This window comes from Lichenostomus cassidix, chromosome 10 (assembly GCF_008360975.1).
Source record: "Lichenostomus cassidix isolate B80296 chromosome 10, HeHo_3.0, whole genome shotgun sequence".
NCBI classification, from domain to species: domain Eukaryota; kingdom Metazoa; phylum Chordata; class Aves; order Passeriformes; family Meliphagidae; genus Lichenostomus; species Lichenostomus cassidix.
In genome coordinates, this window is record NC_139491.1 from 1,594,774 (window position 1) to 1,617,106 (window position 22,333).

The 22,333-nt window shown below is 52.7% G+C and overlaps 1 protein-coding gene across 2 annotated transcripts in view; it reads right to left on the reverse strand.

The window, feature by feature from the left end:
• The window catches only part of SMAD6 (SMAD family member 6), a 42,141-nt gene extending 22,298 nt beyond the window's left edge, over positions 1-19,843 (reverse strand). For both annotated transcript variants that reach the window (XR_014854227.1, XM_085070254.1), the window contains exons 1-3: positions 18,316-19,843; positions 15,673-15,729; positions 13,932-14,009 (exon numbers count right to left, since the gene is read on the reverse strand). Coding sequence is in view for 1 of the 2 variants with exons in the window: in XM_085070254.1 (XP_084926380.1) it covers positions 13,932-14,009; positions 15,673-15,729; positions 18,316-19,072 (892 nt within the window). In the remaining variant the exon portion in view is untranslated. The remainder of the gene's footprint in view (positions 1-13,931; positions 14,010-15,672; positions 15,730-18,315) is intronic.
• Positions 19,844-22,333: the final 2,490 nt, after the last annotated feature.

A 22,333-nucleotide genomic window follows, 5' to 3' on the forward strand; every position in this document is an offset into this window, starting at 1 on the left:
AGCAGCAGAAACCCCAAAACAGGGGAGGCTGTTCCTAAGCTGTCCCTGCAAATCCCAGCCATGCCCAGAGCCCAGCACTCAGAGGCTGCACACAAATATAGCTGCAGGCATCTTTCCGAGGGCTGCAAAAGGCAACTTTAAAAGCAGGATGTTTGGCTGAGCTGCTCTTCCCTCAAATAAACACCCACGACCTCACTCACTCAGAGAGGCACCGCTCTGGGAGCACTTGAGCTGCTGCATTTCCAAACAGCCAGCCTGGATTTCCCCCCTGGCTGTGGGAGTGCCACCGGGCTGGGTGTACCCCGATGGCCACAGCTCTCCAAGGGCCACGCTGGGATTCTGGCACATGCAGGGAAGTGTTTTCTTATCCCCTCTTTCTCACAGACCTGCTGGGTTGAGTTAGTCAGAAAAAACCCTGTTTCAGGAGCTCTGAAATGCTGAAGTGATGAGAATTTCTTTCTGCATCACAGTCTGCTGCATCCCAGCACAGGGAATTAATCCAAAGTACCCGAGGGTGAGCTGATGCTCCTGGTCTGGGGGTGATTCTGCATTCAGCACTCATTGTTGCCCTGCAGTCTGGAGACCACCAAACCTGCAGTGTGAACAACTTAGCACTCCCAGCAGGAGCTACAGTCCCATCCCTGTGCCATCACTTCATCCATGATAAAGACTTTGGAAAAACATTGCTGCTGCCTGCTCGTTATACACCCTACACACCATTCCAGCTGATTGCTGTGACACCAGCATCAAGCACAACTTCAAAGCAGAAATAAGCAATAAAAGCTCCAAGGCAAGCCTGTGCTGTTTCCCTCAGGTGGTTGCACTCATCCAGGCACTGCAGAAATGCTCCTTCCCTCTGTTGATAAACCAACCTGTGCTCACCCTCACCACCACTGACACATGAGTTTTTAACGCCTGAACCAATTTCATTCACTTGCCTGCCTTGGAAGCATCCTCTGAACGCCTAAAACCTTCCTGGGGGTTTGAACAGGGTGGAAAACATGATTCCAAATCCCAGGGGATGCTTCCTGTGCTCAACACACACCAAACACTCAGCCCTGGGGATCTGCAGCGAGGCAGCCTGAGCCACAGAAGAGCTCGAGAAACAATTAAAGCCACGTTTTAATAACTTCCAACCCAAGCAAGGCTGTGCTGTGATGGCTGGAGGCGGCTGGGCTGTGGCACATCCCCTGTGCCCCTCCCTGTGTCACACCGGCGATGCTCCAGGGTGGGATGGCTCCAGAGCCAGCCCCAAATCCAGCCCCAAATGCCAGCAGCACAAACACCATGTGTTGAGAGAGGACAGAGCCAGGAGGAAAAGCAGAACCAGGCAGCCCTGAGCCCACACGGTGCCAGCTTTGCCCTCGCCCAGCCCCGCTGGAGGGGAGAGGCTTTGGGAGGCAGCTGGTTCTCATTGAGAGCCTCTGCAGCCAGCATGGGGGGAGAGCCTGCAGGGAAGGGCAGAGGGAGGAGGAGGGGCGAGAGGATGGGGATTAAAATAATATTGTGTCGAAATCTCAATGAGAGGGAGGAAAGGGGGAAGAGGAGAGAAGGGAGTGCTTTCTGCAAGGCAGCACTGGTGCTCCAGCCCGAGGCTGATCTGGGATTATCTGCTGGCTCCCAGCAATGCTCTGTGCTGGTTAGGCTGTCCTCAGTTAAACCTGCATTGATCCTATTGCAGCCCCAGCCAGGGCAGCCCCGAGGCACCGCTGGGAACAGAGCTGCTGCTCTTTAATGGACAATGCACCCACTGCTCACAAAAACCTCTACATTTCTGTTTGGGCACAGCAAACCTCTCTCCTGAGCAGCCCAGAGCTCTGCGAGGTGACAGCCCTCCAGCCCTTCCATGAGCACCTTTTATTTTACAACTTTTGGTGCTGCCTCTGTTTGAAAGCCATCAGTTCCAAAGTGCAGCCTGCAGGATGAGCACAGACACACCAGGCTGGAGGGGAAAGAGCTTCCTGCCCACACCAACCAACCTGTTTGGTGACAGACCTGACTGAAACATGCACAACTCCAGCATGTGAGACAGCTTCTCCCATTTTCCCTTCTGAGATTCAGTTGCTTTGGGAAAAAAAAATAGACTTCAAGCCAAGGATCATGAAAAGTCACAATATTATTTTACTATTTACCCTTTTTTGTATACTAGCTATGGTCCAGCTGCATCTCTTGTGGTTGGCTTCTGACTGCCAAGATCTCAGTTGAATTTTCTGGGACCAAATCTCCCAAATTCTCCAAACTCCACACAGGTTTCCTCTCACCCACAGGGAAAGGGCAGGGAGAGAACCATGATTTGGGCTCTACCAATGGCACACACCAGCACACAGAGCTCCAGCACCAGTTTCCTATAGGAACAAGCCCTGAGCATCCAGTTTCCTTGCTGGCTTTGAAAAGCCAGGCTCAGCTTTTCCTTGCTGCAGGTTTAACATGAGCTGACACTTCCCAGCGAGGCAGCAGAGCTCCAGGGACTGCAGCTCAGCACATAAAACACCCAGAGCTGCAGCCTTTGAAGCACAGCCCTTCAAAGACAGCCACATACCAAATCTACTGAGGTTTTCTACACAAACAAATTCAGCATGGCAAGAGCAAAACTAATTTGCAAAGATCTTTAATGTTGGAAGTCTCAAATGACCGACCCTTTCAAGCACAGCTGAATTCAATCCCAAGGTCTGCATTGGTGATTCAACATGGAAAGGACATGGAGATTTCAAAATAGTGGCTGTAACTACTGGGGAATAAAGAATGACTCCAATTTTCTTGTTTCAGTGATGAAGAAGCTGCCCAGTGAGCTCCTAGTCTATAAGCTGTGAAGTGTGAGTGCCTTTTTTTTTTTTTAAACATAATTCTGCTGACATTTCCCTTCCATTCAAACAGCTCAGCAAGGGGGGAAGAGCAGCTCCCTGTACTCACAGGATCTTTACCTTACTTTGTACTCTCACAGGAATTTCCTTGTTCTCCTGGGGGTGGAAGTCTCCCCAGTCACACACATCCCTTTGTGCAAGCACTGAAACAAGCCTGGTGCAAATGGAAGAGTCAGATGGATTCCCATGCTGGAAACCCCATGGTATTTAAAGATGAGGCAAAGCAGAAAAGGGCTTTTTTGGGGTCTGGTCCTCAAACAAGCCAGCACCCAGCTCGCTGGGAAACTACCCTGGGTGTGGTGGGGTTGGGATGTCCCACCAGAGACAGGAGCAAGCCCAGAATGGTTAAGGTGGGAAAAGCCCTCAGAGATCAGCAGCTCCAACCATTCCCCAGCACTGCCAAGGCCACCAGTTGTCCCAAGTGCCACATCCAGGTGGCTTTTAAATCCCTCCAAGGACAGTGGCTCCACAACTGCCCTGGGCAGCTGTGCCAGTGCTGGACAGCCCTTTTGGGGAGGAAATTTTCCCAAATATCCATCCTAAACCTCTGCTGGCAAAACACCCAACAGCATCCAACACTCCTTGCAACAACCCAGCCACACTGACCCAGCTCTTCCCCTGGCATCAGCTCCAGGAACAGATCCCAAGTGCCATGGATGTAACTCCCACCCCATGTCCTCACCTGCACCCTGCACAGCCAGCAGGAACCCACCTGAGGTGGAGGACAGACCCCCAGGCAGGGTCTGCAAACTCCACAGCTGCCACCCAACTCTGGCCCCAGCCATAAAACCAGCTCCACAATAGTGTTATTTATTTTTTTGGAGTCACAAATGATTTCCAGCAGCAGGAGGGTGAGGGATGCGGCGCTGGACCCGGCACCCAGCCAGTCTCATAAATGGTTGGCAGCCAGCAGAGCAGCAAACCCATTTCTATTGAAATGAGCTTGTTACTACTAATTTTTACTGGCTTCCTGCTCGATTCATAAAGTTTTGTTGGGTTTTTTTTTGTTCTGTTGGGTTTTTTTTTTTTTTTGCAGATCTCAGAAAGCAATTCCATGAGACTTGAGGAAAGCTGAGCCCTGGCTTTGCCACCAAGGACTGCTCTGCACTCAGCCCAGGCACCCACAGCCCCCTCTGGAAACAGTGGTGTGTTTTCAGGGCTTCATAAAACCTGAGCAGAAAGAGTCCTCCAGAACAGATCCAAATCAAAACCTGCTGCATTCAGTTTTACTGGGATCAGACCCGTGGCAGAGCAGCTCCAGCCCTCAGTGGCAGCTGCAGACACACAATTTATAGGGAGAGATTGGGTCTGAGGCATTAAACTGCCCATTTTCACATCTGCTCCTTCTCTCCACAGCTGGATACCCTGAGCTGCTGCACCAGTCAAACCCAACCAGATCTAATCTTGGAGCCTGAGCTTTTTATAAGCACCAGGGACTGTTTGCTGCGAGACTTGGCAAAGCTTTGCTTACGATGAGGGGATGGATCATGGAATCATGGAATGGTTTGGGTTGGAAGGGACCTTAAAGATCATCCTGTCCAACCCCTGCAGGGTGCTCAGAGCTCCATCCAACCTGGCCTTAAACACTTGCAGGGTGAGAGCTCCTGTTGGGTTATGCCATGGCTCCTCTGCATTTTAGGAAAGATGAAAACCTCAACCCTATTTTTACCTACAGCTCATTAGGGGTCAAACAGCAACAAATACAAAAAAAAAGGAGAAAAACCAGGGCACAATGACTGTGTTTGCCATGGAGCTTGGGGGAAGATGCAGTGGTGCTTCCAGAGGAACAACATTTATTCAGGAATAAGGGAAAGCAGAGCCATGGGAGTTCCCAGCCACCCCAGCCCATGTTTGCCTTCGCTGTGCAGGACAGGGATGCTCCCAGACCCCACAGCCTCACGCAGAGGGGGATGAATCAAGTGCCTCATTCTTCCCCCTGGACAAACTTGGCTTTTCCCAGTGCAGGATCACACAAACAGGGCCTTGTGTGAGCACCACACTCAGCCCCAGAACAGCCAGGCTGTGGAGTGGAGCAGCCAGGAGGGGAAAGGAAGGGAAGAAAAGGGATAAAAAGGGATTAAAAGGGATGTGCTCTGCACAGCACGTCCATCCCTGCAGGAGCTTCCCAAGGCAGGTGGAATAAATCTATAAAGACAGCTCAGCCTTATCAGAGAAACAAAATGGTTTGGGTTGGAGAAGCTTAAAGCTCATCCCATCCCATAGGCAGGGATACTTTCCACTATCCCAGGGTGCTCCAAGCCCAATCCAACACCTCCAGGGATGGTGCAGCCACAATTTCTCTGGGTAACCTGTGCCAGGGCCTCACCCCCCACTCACCACCCTCCACCAAGAGCTGCAGCTCCCTGCAGGTACCTCTGGGGCTTTTTTCCCTGATTAAACAGACAACAGGACTTTGCATCGCTGTGTGTCAAAGCACAATGCAGCTGGCATTTTTTTTTTTTTTTTTGAAGTCTTTAACATTCTTTGGCTTCTCTCATGGAAAAAATCTTAGCAAATGAGACCTTAATAAATGGAAAGAGCTGCAAAATAGCCTTTCTGCTGGCGGGTGTTGCTCCTGCTCGTGGAATACACAGATAAAACCAAGAGTTGTGTCTCCCACCCTTCCGTGGAGCCACTGTGAGAAATCCTGCCTGGGTAGCCCTGGCATCAAGAGATTCCCCTGCAGCACCATGAAGACTCCAACTTCTCCAGCCTGCAGGAATGGGCAGCCTGATCCTTCTCAGATCACAGGGCAAAACAAGCTCTCTACAGATCCCTCTCTCTTGCACTGTTGGGAATTTGACTTCCTGGCAGGTTTCATACAGGGGCTTTTATAACCCCAAAGGCAACATGCCGAGGGCAGAGAAGGTTGTATTGTGTGAGGATATTCAGCTCTGGGCATCAGAGGCAATTCTTAGCCATTTAAAGAATAAAAAGAGGAAAATATGAAAAGAAAAAAGAAGGGGAAACACAGGGCACAGGGCTGATTAAGGAGATGCTGAGGCAGGAAAAGAGCTTTGGTTTTCATTCTCTTATATCTTCTGATGCTGCTGGTTTTTTCCCCACTTATTTTCCCACATCCAAAGCCTGGGATGAGGAACCAGTTTCTTACTGAAGGAGAAGCTTCTCTGGGAAAGGGTGGTGGGACAGCAGCACAGTCCAGCACTCTGGAGTGCTGCAGCTCTTTTGATCCCTGCTCCAGCCCCAGGAGCTGCAAAGGCCATTACCAGACAGCATCAGCAGCTCGGCAAGAGGTCAGCCAAGACAGGCATTTCCATGTGAAATGTTTTTGTTCTTACAGCAAAAAAACCCAAACAGGAATTGAACAGCCCTCAGCATCCCAAACCCAGACCTCAGTGCTGGACATGTGCTGCACATCTTCCCCTCAGCCTCCCTTCTCCCAGCACTCTGTCCCTGGAGTGATGCCTTTTTCCAGCCAAACACCATTTTCTGGGGTTACAAGAAAGCTGGAGAAGAATTCTGACAAGGTGGTGTGGCTCTAGCAGAGAGGGCCCAGAGAAGCTGTGGCTGTCCCTGGATCCCTGGAGGTGTCCAAGGCCAGGCTGGGCCAGGAGCACCCTGGGACAGTGGGAGGTGTCCCTGCTGATGGTGATGCCACCCGGGGGTGGCATGGGATGAGCTTTAAGGTCCTTCCAACCCAAACCATTCCAGAACGCAATGAATCAGGCAAGGAAAGGCACAGAGCAGGGGCAGGGGGAGTGCTGGGCCAGGCAGCATCCACACTGCAAAGCCCAGGAGCAAGGTGGGACCTCAGAAGGTGACATCCCTCCTCCTCCATCACACTCTGCTCCCTCCCAGAGGCTGAGGCACAGCAGGACCCAGGGCAGAGCTGGGAATCACAGCCCCCCATGCACAATCCCACCGACTCCAGGCACTTGGGAAGCACAAAGAGCTGAGTCTCCTTTGCCAGTAAATTGAACCTGTGGTTCCAGGGGCTCAGGACACTTCAAAGCCCTGAGCAGCCAGGCTGCAGCACTGAAGGGATGGACTTTTCAGCTGTCGAGCAGCAAAGCAAAATCCACACAAGTAAGCAGTGTTCCAGAAAGCCAGGTTTAACCATCAGCAGCTCCCAACGACTGGGGATGTTTTTCCTCAGGGTTTTTTTTTTTCCCCTCCTCCTTCCAGTTTGCTTTTCTTTTTTTTTTTAATTTCTTACTAAAGCTCAGCTCGAGCTCCCACACCACACAGCCCTTTTGGGTCTGAGCATCCTCCAGAGGTAAAATGCTGAGTTAGGACTTGGAGGCAGGGCAAGGAGGTGCCTTTGATGAGCAGCAAATCTCCAGACTTCAATCGCTCCGGTGAGCGCCACACATTTAATAAGTTATTTCCGTGGAAAACCTGGGTAACTCAGTTATGAATCAAGCCTATAAACACCTCTCACTCATCAAAGTGCCACAAAAAAATCTATTACTGGGACTGTGAACACAAGCCTCTCTCTACAGGTCCCCTATAAGAAGCCAAAATTCCTCCTTCAAAACATTCCCCGTTTTCAAAGGTCATAAATACACTGTGTCCAGTATTCAGCAAATCCCTTTAAAAAGCAAAACACAGGCACAGGGAAAAAGGAAAGTTCAAACAAAGCCGGATCCATCGGATCCATGCTGCTTAAAGGACACAACCAGAGCTACATCAAAGGAACTTTTACTACCTAGAAAGTCGTATCCAACCCCTAATAAGGTGCAAGAATGTAATGTTTAGGCTACAAAGATTAAACTAATTTACTTTTAAGTAACTTGCTTACTTCCTGATGTTTCTTTTTTTAAGAGTGATGCCTAGGTGCTTGGAGAAGTGAGGGATGTGATTATTCTGTGATTCAAGGCCAAACATCATAACTACTCAATGAACCACAGACAAAAACATATTTTATCTGGGTGTTGTACTGACTCCAAGAACTTCTAGGTTGAAAACATCCAGGCTAGCTGTGAAAACCCATCCCAGTTCCAGGTAAGAGAGGGAGAAAAAGCAACTCTCTCCTCCTCTGCTGGAACAGACTGAGAACTCCAGTGTCTTGCCTCCAAGGAAACCATGCTCCCCAAATACTGCCCGTGGAACCTCCAGGGTATCATCCTGCCTGGCTCCACCAGGGCAAATTCTCCTGTGGAGTTTGGGAGCTGTGTGTGTATTCACAGAAATACTGAGGCATCATCTGCAAAGCAGCTTTAATCCCTGCTTCAGGCAGAGGGCCAAATATTGGTAAGACCAACCTTCTTCCACCCCTTGAGGCAGAGGATCCTGAGGCTCTGGCAGTCAGTTTGGATTTTTCCTGTCCTTATTCTGAACAAGGGACAACTCCAGCTGTCCAGATATTTTAGGGACAGCTCTGATTGTCCTCATTTTTTTAAGTGCTGCTTGTTGGATGGTTATAGCAGCATCAGCCATGCTGATAATCCAAAGGGAAAGATGTTTTTGCACATGGAGCAATGGATAGTGATGGGAGATTTCAGCAGTCCTGCTGGCAGGAGATACCTGCCCTCCTGTCAGACTGTTTTTGGAGGCTGCTGCTCTCTGCTGCACATGATGCAAAGCCTCAGAGGAACCCTGATGTTCCTCCTCAGGAGACCTTCAGCACAAACCATCTCTCCCCACCTCCAGCAATCTCCTCAGTGGTTCCTCAGCCTTCACAAAATTCATTTTCCCATCCCACATCACCATCCTGGCTGAGCTCTGCAGTAACCTCAGGACCAAAAGCCCTGCATTTCAAGCCCATAACCCACAGGGTGTTTTACACAAACAGCTGTCATTCTACCAACACCTCTGCAGCTGCACAGAGCTGTCAGAGCTCCTCACTGAGGCCTTGCTCTGCACGATGGAGCCACAGGCACCTTGCCACAGCAGGCACTGGGTACAGGTGGCACCAGGAAGGTCTGTTGTCACCACAGCATGGTCACCCACCAGCTGGGCAGGAGCTCAGTGCTCCAGCTGTTGGTTTGGTGGCCCAGTGTGAGTTATCCCACAGGGTGTTAATGGAGAAACAACCACATGGAGGGAATCTCCTCCAGCTTTCCTCCTCTCTCTCACTGGCAAAAGTCATTCAGCTTTTTTAAAAGTTATTCTTAAATTGCTGCTTGCTCAATGCTCTCAACAACATCTTTATCTGCTTATTATTTTCCCAAGTGGAATTCTCTCTGCTTATGGATGGAGCACTGCTATCAACAGGCTTTGGACACAACAAGGAGCCCACCTGGCTACAGGATCAGTGATCCCTTCCCTTCTTCTGCTCCAAAGAAAGGAATGTCTGAACTCCAGGAGCTGCCACCACCGGTGAGCACAAATGTAATGGGGAAAAAACCACTGCTCTCCATAAATCCCCTGGCTCCACTGGGTCTCTCAACACTCCAGAAAGATCTGCAGAGGAATAAAGGAGCACACCTGCACCTCTCTGAAAGGGACAGCACTGAAAGCCCAGGGATCAGCTCCCAGAGCTTCCCCACCTTCCCTTTCAGGGATTAATTCCATGATTCACCCTTCAGTTGGAGAAGTTGCCTTTGATGTCAGCCCCAGGCAGGGCCAGAAGGTGCACTTGAGCAAAGCCCCAGGGAGGGCAGGTTATTGCTCTGAAGCTCTCCCAGTTATCCCAGTTCTCCCCTGGGGATTCCAACATCCATGGCCATCCACAGCCAAGTGGGAAAAACCTCCACACCGAGCAGAGAACTCCTCTGTGGAGCACACTGGAAAATAGATGCACTTTATTTCCCGTTGGCAAACTGAAATTATGGAGGAAAACTGTTTAATATAAAAACATCTGACAAAGCACCTCCAGGATGTATTTTTTTGCATCAAAGAAGTAGCTCTTGGCAACAAACTCGTTCCTCCGACCAGCAGAGGTTTTAGCCAAACCCTGATTGTTCTAGACTGCACAGGGGAAGACAAGCCAGCAAACCTACAGTTAAATATGAAAGAAAAAAAGAAACCAAAACCATTACCGGCCCAAACAAACATCTGTCTGTGATTAAACTGGATGCACAGATATGTTGTGCCTTTTTTTAAGGATTTTTTTGCTGCAGGAGGAGGGGAAGAAGGATGAAAAGGCTCCAGGGTGGTGCTGGGTCAGACCCAGCAAAGCCAGAACCCATCCTCCAAACCCAGCATTTCCCCCCCAGAAGAAACTGCTGCCCTACTAATGAGAAAAATACCCTTTTTTTCTATGAACAGGTAATTCCACAATCTCTCCCCCAGCCCGGAAAGGGCAATGTTTGCCCAGTTGCCACACACATCCGCCTGACAGATTTAATGGGCTCTTTTTTTTTTTCCTACTCCTAACACACAGGATCTTCATAAATTTCCTTGTTAGCATAAATCCTGCAGCCTGTTATTTCTGGGGGGAGAGGAAGGGAGACGTTCACTTTCTCCATTCAGTGGGTTTTGAAATATGCTTCCTGAAGTTCATCCTAAATATTGCTGGAAGCAGAAGAACCCCTCTGGCTCTCGCCTGGAGCTGTGGCATTGCCTCAGCAGGGCTGAGTCACCAGCTGGATGGATTCTCCTGCCTCCTTCCTGCCTTTGGAGGTACAGGGACCTTGCTCCCCAAATCCACACCCCACCACTGCCCTGCAAAAACTTCCCCATCTTCCAAGGCCTTAAAAAAATCCCAGAAATAATTTAAATAAACTCCAGCCCATTCAGTCTCTTTGTTTCTTTTCTCTGGTAATTTCCAGCTTTCCTCCACCATCAGAGCTCATCTTCTATACATCAGCAGAGCTGCTGGGAATAAACTCATGCCTCACTCTCAGGTGGAAAACACCTTCCTGCTGCTTTGGAGCACAGACAGAAATTCAGACCTCCTCCAACAAACCACTAATTCAACATTTCTGCTTCAGGATGCACATTTTCAGCTACAAGTGGGCTCGCCAGAGATGAAACTCTTGGAGAGTTTTAGCACAAGGGAAGTGAATTCAAGGTTTAAAAAAAAAAATAAAGCTATTTTTGGGAAAAAAAAAAAAAAATTCAACCAGCATCTTCCCTGGGGATGCACAGTCAGCACAAAGACCTACAGGTGCAAAGTCACCTTTTGCTGCTGCACAGTCCTCAGGACCTCCAGAACTTAAAACCACCGATAACAAAACTTTGATCACTGCTCATCATGGGGTTCTTTCAACAGAAATGGGGCTGTTTCATGGCTTTTAAGAAAGGATCCTTCCTAGGGCTGGTGAGGGAGAGCTCTGTGGGGTTCAGAGGAAGGCAGGCAACCCCCCAAAGCCCACAAGGGCTGCTCCAGCACGTCCCACCATCCCATCCCATTATCCCATCCCATTATCCCATCCCATCCCCTGCAGAGCTCAGCCCTCACACGCCTGGCAAGTCTAACGGGTACAGCAGCTTCTTGGCATGTGCTGGAGGAGCCAAGGCTGAGGGGAAGGGAAAAAAAAATTACTACAAATGTTCCACCAATTATGAGTCACGAGGCTGAGCTTTTGTTCCTGCCTTGCTGGATTTTGCCCTTTCCCTGGTATTTCCCCAGCCCTGGCCAAGGCTCTGCTGGCTCCCAGGGGACACACAGCCTCAGCCCAGGCCAGGCCAGGGAACCACCTGGGTTTAAAATAGAACTCCCCAAACTGCAGCTTTGCTTCAGCTCTGCTCCCCAGGCAGAAATGAATCTAATGAGGAAATGATAGAGTTCTTCTTTGTGTCCTCACAAGCCTGAGTGTGACACTGCTTGAGCTCAGGAGGTGGAAATTTCAGGGTCAAATGCCTCCAAGGGCCTTCTCCCACCAACCCAGATCCTTCCAAGCCTTTGCACCTCTCTGAGAAAACAGGAGCATCTCCATTCCAAGGGAAATGCCATGGCTGGACGCTGATCCTTGGACAAACAGCTTTGTTCCAGCCCCAAATGCTTTGAACATGAGATGAAGAGGACTCTGGGGTATCATCCACAGATCCAGGTCACATCCACCCAACCATCCCCAGCCTGTGCTTCCAGCCAGCACTGACTGCTCCTCTGAACTTCCCAGTCAGCCTCACTGAAAACTGTCCCTCTTTTTAAGGGCAATATTATAGCCATGAAAGGTTCTACTTCAAAAAGAGAGTTTGTTTTTCTTTAAATTTACACATATGACAGAGATCATCTTTTTGCCTTCATGCTAAAAATCTCCTGTTTAGAAGTTCATCAAGTAAAGGAGCAACGGGAGAAGAATGGCTCTTTGTTACACAAAATTGAATTTTGTGGTTTTAGTAGGAAAAGCCTTTTTGATGATCAAAGCTGGAGCAATAAATAGTAGTGGCTTGATGCTAGATCCAAAATGTACTTATTTTTGGAAGAGGAGTTAAATGCACACTGAGCTCCCTGGGTACACAAGAGGAGGCAGGGAGGACCATGTGCTTTGTGTATCACTTCCACAGACCTACACTTCAAGCAGAGCTATTAAATGAGTTGAAATGGAGAATAAACAAACTGGAAAGTGACAGGTAGACTGGAGCCTAAGTGGGTTTTTCCCTTGTACTTCCCCATGATGACATGTATGGGTTAACTTCAGCAGGGCTCTTATCCTCTTTCAGCAATCGTGAGCACTGGGGAAAAATAAATCACCCAGCCCCAGACTCTTATTAAAAGTTACACCACTGGAAACGGCACAGGGGGAGAGGAGGGATCCGGTTTCAGCACAATCTCAGTCACATGTTATCATTATATTGTTCAAGGAAAAGTTAAAATCTCTCTTCTCTTCCAGCAAAACCCACCAGATGTCCCATAAAGACTGAGCCATGAGAGAAGCTAAACCATTACATCCTTAGGTACCTCAGTTTCCAACTCGGCTGCTGTAATTAATACCAATTATCGAGTTACAACAAAAGGCACAGGGAGCTTTAGGTGCATCCAGCCCCGGGAATGTTTGGTAGGAATTGCAAACATGTATTTATCAGAGCACAGGGCTGAATGATCCCAGTCCTGGCTATCAAGTGTTGCCCTGCTCTGGACACTTGGCAGCACAACAAAAGCCGTGGGTTGGCACACGCCACACTCGGCACGTGGCACTGCCGGCTGGCCACCGCAGGGGGACATGGAGGGACAGGGAGCAGGGACAATCCCCGAGGGAAATGTGCCACCGTGCCATGATCCAGCCCTGCTGGGCTGTTGGAACACCCTCTGGAGCTGGGATTGGCTTAGGTACCCCAAGGAAGGCGCAAGTGTCACCAAACTGGCTGTGAACTCTTGCGGGGAAACAAAATGAAAAGCCACACTAAGGGACCAGAACCCCAAAGGTCCCCTCCAGCAGCTCCCCTGGGTCACAGCATCCCCCAGAGAGAGCAGCAGAGGCAATCAATGAGCTCAGCAATCCAACAGTGAGGCTCTAAGGTGCCCAAGTCCCACCCCACCACAGCCACTGAAGGAAGCACCTGGGGCTCCACCAGAACCAACATCTGTCTGCCTTCATCCCAGCTCTCAGACCATGAACCAGGCAAGGAAACTCAGCCTCATCCTATAGCCAGGCTCCTCCTGTCCCCAGCCTGGGATGAGACACCAAGGAGAAAGATGTGGAATGATCCAGTGCAGAGCCCCAACTCTACCTGCTGTCAGGTAAAACCACCCGGGGCCCTGCAGAGCCCCATTAAGTGAATGAAAGGTTGCAGGGTGGGGCAGAGCAAAAACCAGGACCTAATTAAGCCAAGCTTTGTTCGGGAGCTTCAATAACTCATGAAAGCAGGGATTGCAGCCCGGGGCCAGAGCCCAACAGGTAACACCAGCCGGACAGACCCGGCAGGAAGCACTGCAGAGCAGCACTGAACAGCCCCAGTGCTCCTGCCATGGAAATAAATGGGGAGAGCCTGCAGCCCAGCCCCACAGCAGCACACAGCTTGGGATCAGCCCGGGTGGCTTCCACAAGGGACACATGTGGCTCTGTGACCATCTAACAAACGTCCCTGCTCGTCCCACAAACAGCACCTTATCACAGCATGCAGAGCACAGACTGCTTGGAACAACCAACTCCAATAACAGCTCTTTTTCTCCTTTTCACACCCAGAACACACACAACCCAAGAGCAGGAGCACAGTCCCTCCTGCTGCCCTGCCCACCACCAGCCCCAGCACGGATGGAAGGCACAAACAGCTGCCAACCTGAGAAATCTCCAGGCGTGACGTTGGGCGAGTTTGTAGCCTCTGTTTCAGTGTAAGACAACGTGGAATCTGATAGATCTGTGGAGGAAAAAAAGAGAAAAGAAAGCACTTTTAGTCCTGCTGCGTTTGCCAGTGCTACGTGAGCACCAGTGGCTGCTCAGCTTCCCACCACCTCCCCGAGAGAAACTCTCCGCAGAGCCAGAAAGCAGCGATTAACTTTGTAGCTCCACCACGCAAATGCAAAGTTTGAATTGCCTCGACCACAAAAATAACTCCAGTTAAGTTGATCAAACAAGTAGGAACTTGGTGCTTACTGGATAAAGTTACATTAAGCCTCTAAACAAGTCAGAGTTACTATACTTAATTATCACCATTAAAATTCTTGAAGCTGTTTATTCTTGCTTCCTTCCTTCCTTCCTCTTTGCTGAAGCGAAGGAAACTTTGTTTTAACAAGTTAAGAGTCTTTGTTATTCTCTCTTGCTTACACCCCTCTAATTAAGTGCTCAACTGTTTGCTCACAGATTAACTATTATTTTTCCAATCAAACAAGCCAGTGAAGCAAATTTCAATCCCTGGCTGTTGTTTTAATAAAGTCACGTGTTGCTCACTATCATCTCTCCCTGCAGCACAAGCAGTTTCTAAAAGGAATTAACTTGGAAGGGAGAGCACAGGGAGGGACAACTGCTTTTTTTTGCCTCCATATCTAACAAAAAAAAAGAAAAATAGCCACAACCAGGCAATTTGGCTTTGCAGGCTGCTCTGGTCGCAGCGCTGTGGCGATGAAGGCACAGGGTGCACCCATGGCTGAGCCTGGCAGGGCAAGGACTCACCTTTGGCACGGGGCAGCTCCTGCCTTCCCCCGGGGCTGGGTGGGACAGGCAGGCACTGCTGTCCCCTCCTATCGCTGCCAAACCCTGTCTGCCTCCTCCCTGTCCCTGTCCCTGCCCCATGGCACCAAAAGCGGCTCCCCTTGGTCATTAACCCCGATAAATAAATCACTGACCACAGGATAAAGGGGGAAAACCCACAGCTGCACAGATCCCAGCCAGAAATCCAAGAGGGATTTGGGGATTCCTCCCTTCCCTCTCGTGTCTTTACTTCCCATTTAATTCAGCAAGAAGCAGGGCTGAGAAAGGATGGTGAGGATGCAGCAATGCCAGTTCAAAACATCAGAATCCAAAGCTGCCAGGCTCTCCATGCCCAGCCTACCCATCCCAGATGCTTTCACCAGCTTTGTTTGGGAAACCTTTCATAATTCCCCAGGAAAAGTGACACCCCATTCAGCAATGTTTCAAAGTTTGACACAGTTTCAAAGACTTCTCATCTCATTGTAACGAGCAGAGGAAGGGTAATAGTTGGTTCTTCCACAGAGCAGCACAGCCAGGCCCTTATGGAAATGGCACCCAGGAGCTCTCACTCCCCCCAGCTCTGTCATCCCACAGATTACACACGCAGACAAAACATGACGTCTGGTAACCTTTCATTACGCCTTCATTAAAAATAGAGCTTCATATTATTTTGGAAAATATGCATGTGTCTACACGGTAATTTGGTAGGATAAACTGGCATCCATTTACTTCTTAAAACCCGTCAGCTGATGCTTGCTCAGAAATAATGAGCAGCCATAAAATCCCGACTTGTTGGCTTCTGCCTGACGTGCCAGCTAGGGCTGTCTCAGGAGCAGCACCAGAGCTGCACCATGAAAGAGTTCCCGGGAGATCAAAAGAGACAAAACACATACCCAGTGGCTTTTGCTCATCATTAGGAGACAGCCGAGAGTAGGGAGGTGGTGGAGACTCTGGAAAAACAAAACTTTAGGTTAGTGCTGTGTTGGGTTTATCAACAAACCCTCTCGTTTTCTCTTTTGGGGTAGGAATGCTTCCAGAGTTATAAATGCCCAATGGAAAACAAAACACTTGGAAGCAACTGGAGACCAAGGTTTTCCCAATTTCTGAAAAATGGGGGTTCCACCTGGAACTTGCAAAGCAGGCTTAGCTACTGAAAATGCTGCAGCCCTCTGCCCCATGTCTGTGCCTGGACACACAAAACATCACATTGCTCCCAAAGAATCACATTTCCATCATCTGCCTTGGGAGAGACAACCTTCCATCCGTGACTCCAACACACAGGGCTTAACAAGTGCTCTCCAAACGCTTCACAAGTACTGAAAAATGGTGTTGGGTGATGAAAACTCCTCTTGGCACACAGGGCTGACACCAAAGCCAGGCTGGCTTCAGCCACCAAGCCACCCAAGTAACTTTGGTCCATCCCAACCAAGGCCTTGGCACAGAAGGGGCTCAGGAGCAGAGGCTGCTGTGATCCCTCTCACCCTGGATCCATCCCACAGAGCTCCCCAGCTCTGCTGTAAGCAGCAGGACTGAGCAGTCATGTGCTCCACGTTCAGCAAGTCCTCAGAGGTGCTGTGCTGAATCAGGTCATTCAGCCAGCTCTCTGTCCTTGCAAGGGTCAAGACCATGCAGAAGGCTGATGAAGGTCCTTCATCACCTCCATGCCCTGATCAGAGGGGTTTCCTTTCCCCTTCCAAAATATGACAGTGATGTACTGGCCAAAGCTGAGTGTGCAGTCAGCAGAGCTGGATCAAGGCATCAGCCCTGAGCAGGCATTGACCTCAGTGAGAAATTGTGTCTGAGTCAGTCAGTGGCACCACACTGACCCCAGAGCATGGCAACACGGTGTGCTCCTCAGCTCCCACCTGCACCTGAGAGCAGCAAAATGAACCTCAGCATCTCCCGTGTGATGGCTCTGGGATCCTCTGCTGCTTCTCACGAAAGGCTCCCCATTTTCCCTAAAGAATGCAGGATGCTTCTCTCACAGAGTGCTTATAAACGTCAAAATAAAAAAGCAAAGGTGCCAATGTGCCCATGGGATGTACCAACCCGACCTGGCCGTGCTGTGCCATGCCAGAGCCAGACCTGCTGTCACCAGGGACTCACCCTGGAAGCACCCCAGAGCCTTCACATCCCTCAGCTACGTCACCCCGCGGCAAACTGGGTGGGAAACAGCGACAGGATGATCTCTGCAGGGAGCCACTTGTGGAAAAGGGCATCAAGGCCTTTCCTTGGCTCCTGTTCCCAGCGCCCAGCCGGCGCGGGTGGGGTCCTGGCACAGTCACCCACTATCAGAGTGATAAGGAGCCACTTGATAACAGCTCTGCTTTCTACTACTCCCAGCACAGGGCTGGCAGCCTCTCACGGCTGGGAGAACCACCACGGCTGCAGAAAGAGACTGGGAAAAGTCTCTCCCGTTTCTCAAATAAATGCTCCGTTCCTGAAAACGCAGCTCGGCTCCAAGTGGAATAAAAGAGCTGCCTCCAGCCTCTAGCGACCTTCGGGAGAAGCACGCCCAAATGAGAAGTTTCTTTGAAAGAAGTGATGCAAAGCGAGGCAGGAGCCCAGATTGCAAAAGAAATAATAAAATCAAAGTTCTTGCCAACAGAAGGGACAGTCAGCATAGAATCATAGCATCGTGCGGGTTGGAAGGAACCTTAAAGTTCATCTCGTTCCACTCCTGCCATGGCAGGGACACGTTCCACTGTCCCAGTCTGCTCCAAGCCTGTCCAGCCTGGCCTTGGACACTGCCAGGGATCCAGGGGCAGCCACAGCTTCTCTGGGCACCCTGTGCCAGGACCTCCTCACCCTCACAGGGAACAATTCTTTCCCAATATCCCATCCTCCCTGCCCTCCGGCAGTGGGAATCCAGCTGTCCAGTTTCATTACAGTTTTGGTACAGACTGTTAAGGATCATTCCACTTCTGCACCTCAAACTCGAACGTGTCTCTGCTCCATGCAGCTACTCCCTGCTCACACGGACGCACGATCGAGCATTGCTAAAAGAAACAAAAAACCCTCAAGAAAACCAAACCCACGTCTTGAAAACGCTCACCTCTGCCCACGCTAAAAAATGAAAATCCCCCAAGAAATGGAGGAGCCCCAGGTGTCCCCGCGGGTTGGGGGATCCCCGGCAGGGACATCCCCGCAGCCCCCCCGGAGCGCCTGCGGCTTTAAGCCGGCGGCGGTGACCGCCCGGCTCCGATAGGAGCGAGCCAGGCTGGCGCCAGCGGGATGGAGCCGCCGATTATCGCCCCTCCGGCTCCCAGGGAGCGGGGAAACTCCGCGGGAAGGGAAAAAAAACCATAAAGAGAAAGGGCTTTTTACGCACAAATGGAACCGCTGGTTCTAAGAGAGGGGGGATGCCCGGCGGAGACCCCCCGGGCCAGGCGCATCCCCACGGGCATCCCCGCGACACCGCGGGGCCGGGGCGGCGTGCCCACGAGGGTTCGGATAAACCCAGCAGGGGATCGGAAACCCCGAACCCCCAAATGGGTGGGTGTTTGTGGGGGAAGCACCCAGCTGGCGCCGCTCACCTGGCCCACAGAGGCGGCTGAAGTGGTAGGGGTTGCAGCAGACCGTGGGTCCGTCGGCGACGCCGAAGCTTTGGCACTCGCAGAGGGGCTTCAGCTCGGCGGGGTGCTGCAGGTCGGGCCAGCGGAACAGCTTGCCCAGGAGGAGGTGCGGGGGCGCCGCCAGGCCCCCCAGGCGCACCTCGGTGCGGGCCACCAGGACGCAGCCGCCGGGCATCCCCCCGCGGGACTCCACCGCCTCCAGCAGGCTGTCCAGCGAGCGCTCCTTCAGCCGCTTCAGCAGCGAGTAGGTGACGGCCTTCAGCTCCTGCTCCAGCAGCAGCAGCCGCGCCCGCGCCTCCCGGCCCCGCCGCTCCGGGGAGCCGCCGTCGGGCGCGCCGTCGGGGCCGGGGGCGGCGGCCGGGGGAGGCTGCGGGCCGCCCGGCTCCCGCTCCGAGAAGAGGCAGCAGGTCACGGTCCGGCCGTCGCTCTCCGGCGCGGAGCCGGGGTCGCGGAGCCGAGCCCCGCGCCGCTCCGCCATGGGGTCCCCGCGCGGCGCCGCCTCGCCCGCCGCCCCGCGCCGCTCCTCCGCCTCCCGCAGCAGCAGGCTGCGCGCTACCGCGCGGAGCTCCGCCGAGGGGCTTTTCTCCGCGAGCTTGCAGCTGCCGGTGGCTCCGAGGTCGTGGCCGCTCCTGGCGCTCCCATCTCCGCCGTCCCTGTCCGGAATGACGCGGCTCCTCCAAAGTCGCCGCACCAGCCCTGAGCGTTTGGACCTGAACATACGACCCGCGGGCGGCCGGGGGTCGCGTCGCTCTCCGCCGCCCCCCCCCTCCTCCGCGGGGCTCCTCGCTCCGCCGCCGGCTCTATCTCATCGCAGCCCCGGAGCAGCCCGGACTCCCCGCGGCGCTGCTGCCCAGCGGATCTCCGACGGCCCGCGGCGGGGCCGCACCATGGGGGGGGCGGCGGGGCGGCGCGGGCATAGACGGCGCCGCGGGGGCCGCTCCCGTGGCGGCGCTGGGGCTCGGGCGCGCCGCGCCGTGCCCTACATCGGCTGCCAACGCGGGGCCGGGCGGGGAGCGGCGGGGGCGAGGGCCGGGGGGAGCCCGGGGCAGCGCTCGGCTGCGCCCCGCGGCCGCTCCACCATACAAGGTGGGGAGGAGCGGGGAAGCGCGCCCGGCGCGGGGGTGCCGCCCGGCGGGGAACAGGCGCCGGGGGCCGGTCGGAGGCGTCGGGTCCCTTCAGCCAAAAATAGTATTGAAAAAAAAAAAAAAAGAAAAAAATTAAAAAAAAAAAAAAAAGAAAAAATTTAAAAATGAAATCAGAAAGGCGAAGAAGCAGCAGCAGAGCCCGGAGCGCAGGCCGGTGTCAGCGCGTCCCTTGTCCGCATCGCAGGGCGCGGCCCCGGTCCGGCGGGTCCCCGCGCTCCGTGCGCGGCTCCCGGGGCCGCCGCCGCCGCCCGCTCGCGCCCGCCCGCCCCTCGCCGGCTTTTGTGTGGCCGGGGCGCGCGCGCGGGGCCCCTCGCGAGCGGCGCCGCCATTGGCTGCCGCCCATCATGTGCCAGTCTAGACACTCCGGCGGCTCCGCGCGGCACCGGCCCTTGCGCAAACACCGGCTCGGGTTTCCTGCCGCTTAAAGGGACACGCGCCCCGCGCTGCCCCGCCACCGCCGCCCCGAGCCGCCCCGCCGATCCCGCCCGCCGCCAGCCCCGCGCGGCCCCGCGCCGCCGGCGGGAGGGAAGGGGGGGATCGCCCCGCGGGGAGCGGCAGAGCGGGCCGGGGGGCGGGAGGCGGGCCGGTGTGAAAGTAGGTCATGGCGGCGCGGGGGTTAACGCGCTCCCCCGCGGGCCGCGCGCCGGACACACCCCCGCGATGTATCAACTTGTCCGCCGTGGCAAAAGTTCAGGCCCGGCGCGCTCCCATTGGCCCGAGCCCGCGTGACGCGAGGCGGCGCCGCCTCCCATTGGCCGGCGGGTTGCGCTGGCCCCGCCCCGTCCCACCCCGGCGTGCCCGTGAATGAACGGCGCTCGGGGGCCGCGCGGTCCGTGCGCTCCCTGCCAGCGCCACCGGGACAGCGGGGACAGCGGGGACAGGCACGGGGCACCGGCAGCCTCCTGTCCCGCCCCACGCGGCCACGGCGACAGCGTTCCCTCGGGGAGCGGCGTGTGCGGCTGGGACCCCCCAGCCCCAATAGCCCTTCCCCAAATACAGAATAAATAATTAAACTCCTATAAAATAGCCGTTCTCACCCCCGCGCGGGCTCAGCACCGCCGGGAGAAGGGCGCCGGGGGTTCGGAGCTGGGGTTTGCCCATCCTCACTCCATCCCCGGGGAGTTTGCCGTCCTCGGGATGGAGCGGTGGGAACCTGCTGGAGGAAAAGCTTTGCACCAGCCTGAGAACTCTGCTAATGAGCAAAAGTCCATCTGGGCAATTAATCCCCCAGCAGTTGATCAGTTAAGGGAAAAGCACCCAAAACCAAACCAATGAAATTATTTCAGCCAACAAATCCTGGACAACCTGAAGGTTCCTAGTTATTCTCTTGGAATTTTTGTGTGGCTTTTTCCATATCTGAAGGTTTCTGTCCAAATTACTATCCACATTTCCTCAAACTTGCCCTAATATACCTAAGCACATAATTTAAATGGACTGGATAAAGACAGTACAATTTTTACAGCAAACTTAATCAGTGTAACATCAAGTAGTTAATTTGAAATCCATAGGTGTGTGCCACCAAAGTCTGCATCAATGTAAACACAGCATGTAAATAGCTCTTTTGATTTTGGGGTCACTTCTGCCCCTTCTGACCTGTAGGACCAGGGGCAAAGCTCCTTTCCCCTGCCATTTTTAGGTGGGTTTTAGGAAATGGGCAGTTTGCCTGGTTAAAAATGTAAAAACTCATAAAAAACCTGTAAGGGACCTGCTGCCTCTGACTGCTCAGCTGTCACCTGCAGAGCAGCCACATGTCACACCTGTACCACGGTTTGGACTAAAGTCACCCAACCCCCTGCTGTGGGAGGGAAATGTCTTTTCTTCACAATGAAAAGGCACAAAAGGGCTACCCAAAAAAAAACCAAGAGCTTCAGACATGGCAGTAGAAACTGGGATTTCCTGGATCTCATGGAATCATAGAATGGCTTGGGTTGGAAGAGCCCTTGAAGCCTATTTGGTATCACCTCTGCCATGGGCAGGGATATCTTCCACTATCCCAGGTTGCTCCTAGCCTGCCTGGGACACTTCCAGGGATGGATCTCCAACCCTGGCAGGATCCCTGTCCATCCTGAGGCCGCTCCAGAGATCTTCCAACACTTGTTTAAAATCCACATGGCCTCGCCCTGTCCTGCATGACCCCAAGATTCACCTCCTTACACTCAGCTGATGCTTTTCTTTCCAACCCTGCCTTTCCAAACTGTCACCCAAAATTACAAGATGTCCCAAATGTGCAATTACCAACATTTAAATATATATAAATCTTAAATATAGCGCTGCTAAAACTAAGAATAGGTTATTATTCCACCAAGCAACGTCTCACCGCTCATCCAACGCTCTGTAATCACGGAGTGTGCAAGATGGCAGGAGGAACAATGGGGCTTTCATGGGCTCTGGAGCAGCAGAGCATCTCCACGGGCACAGGTATGCAGGAGCAGCCCCACTGCACCCGGAATGCCATCCAGCCCAGCTCCTGCAACAACAGCACATTGTTCCTGCCCCAACGTGGGCAGCAAAAACAGAGCCCTCAATTGTGCTTGTCACAATGCACGGATAATTTATAGTAATGTTGGTTATTAAAGGATTTCTAGTGATTAACAGCAGTGTGCTCTTTCACTGCCTGCTCCCCCCCCTATTTTTTTTTTTTTTTTTTGGCCTGTCATAATAACAAACATTCCTGGGAGATGCTCTGGAACACATCCTATAGGTCTTGGCAGAAAAGCTGGAGAGAAGCTTTTGAAAGGCTGCCAGTGTTATCTGACATGGATCTCCCAGGTAGGATATAAAGCCAAATCCTCCTGGGTCCAAGAGGACTGTGGGTGGCCAGGAGGGCACCAACC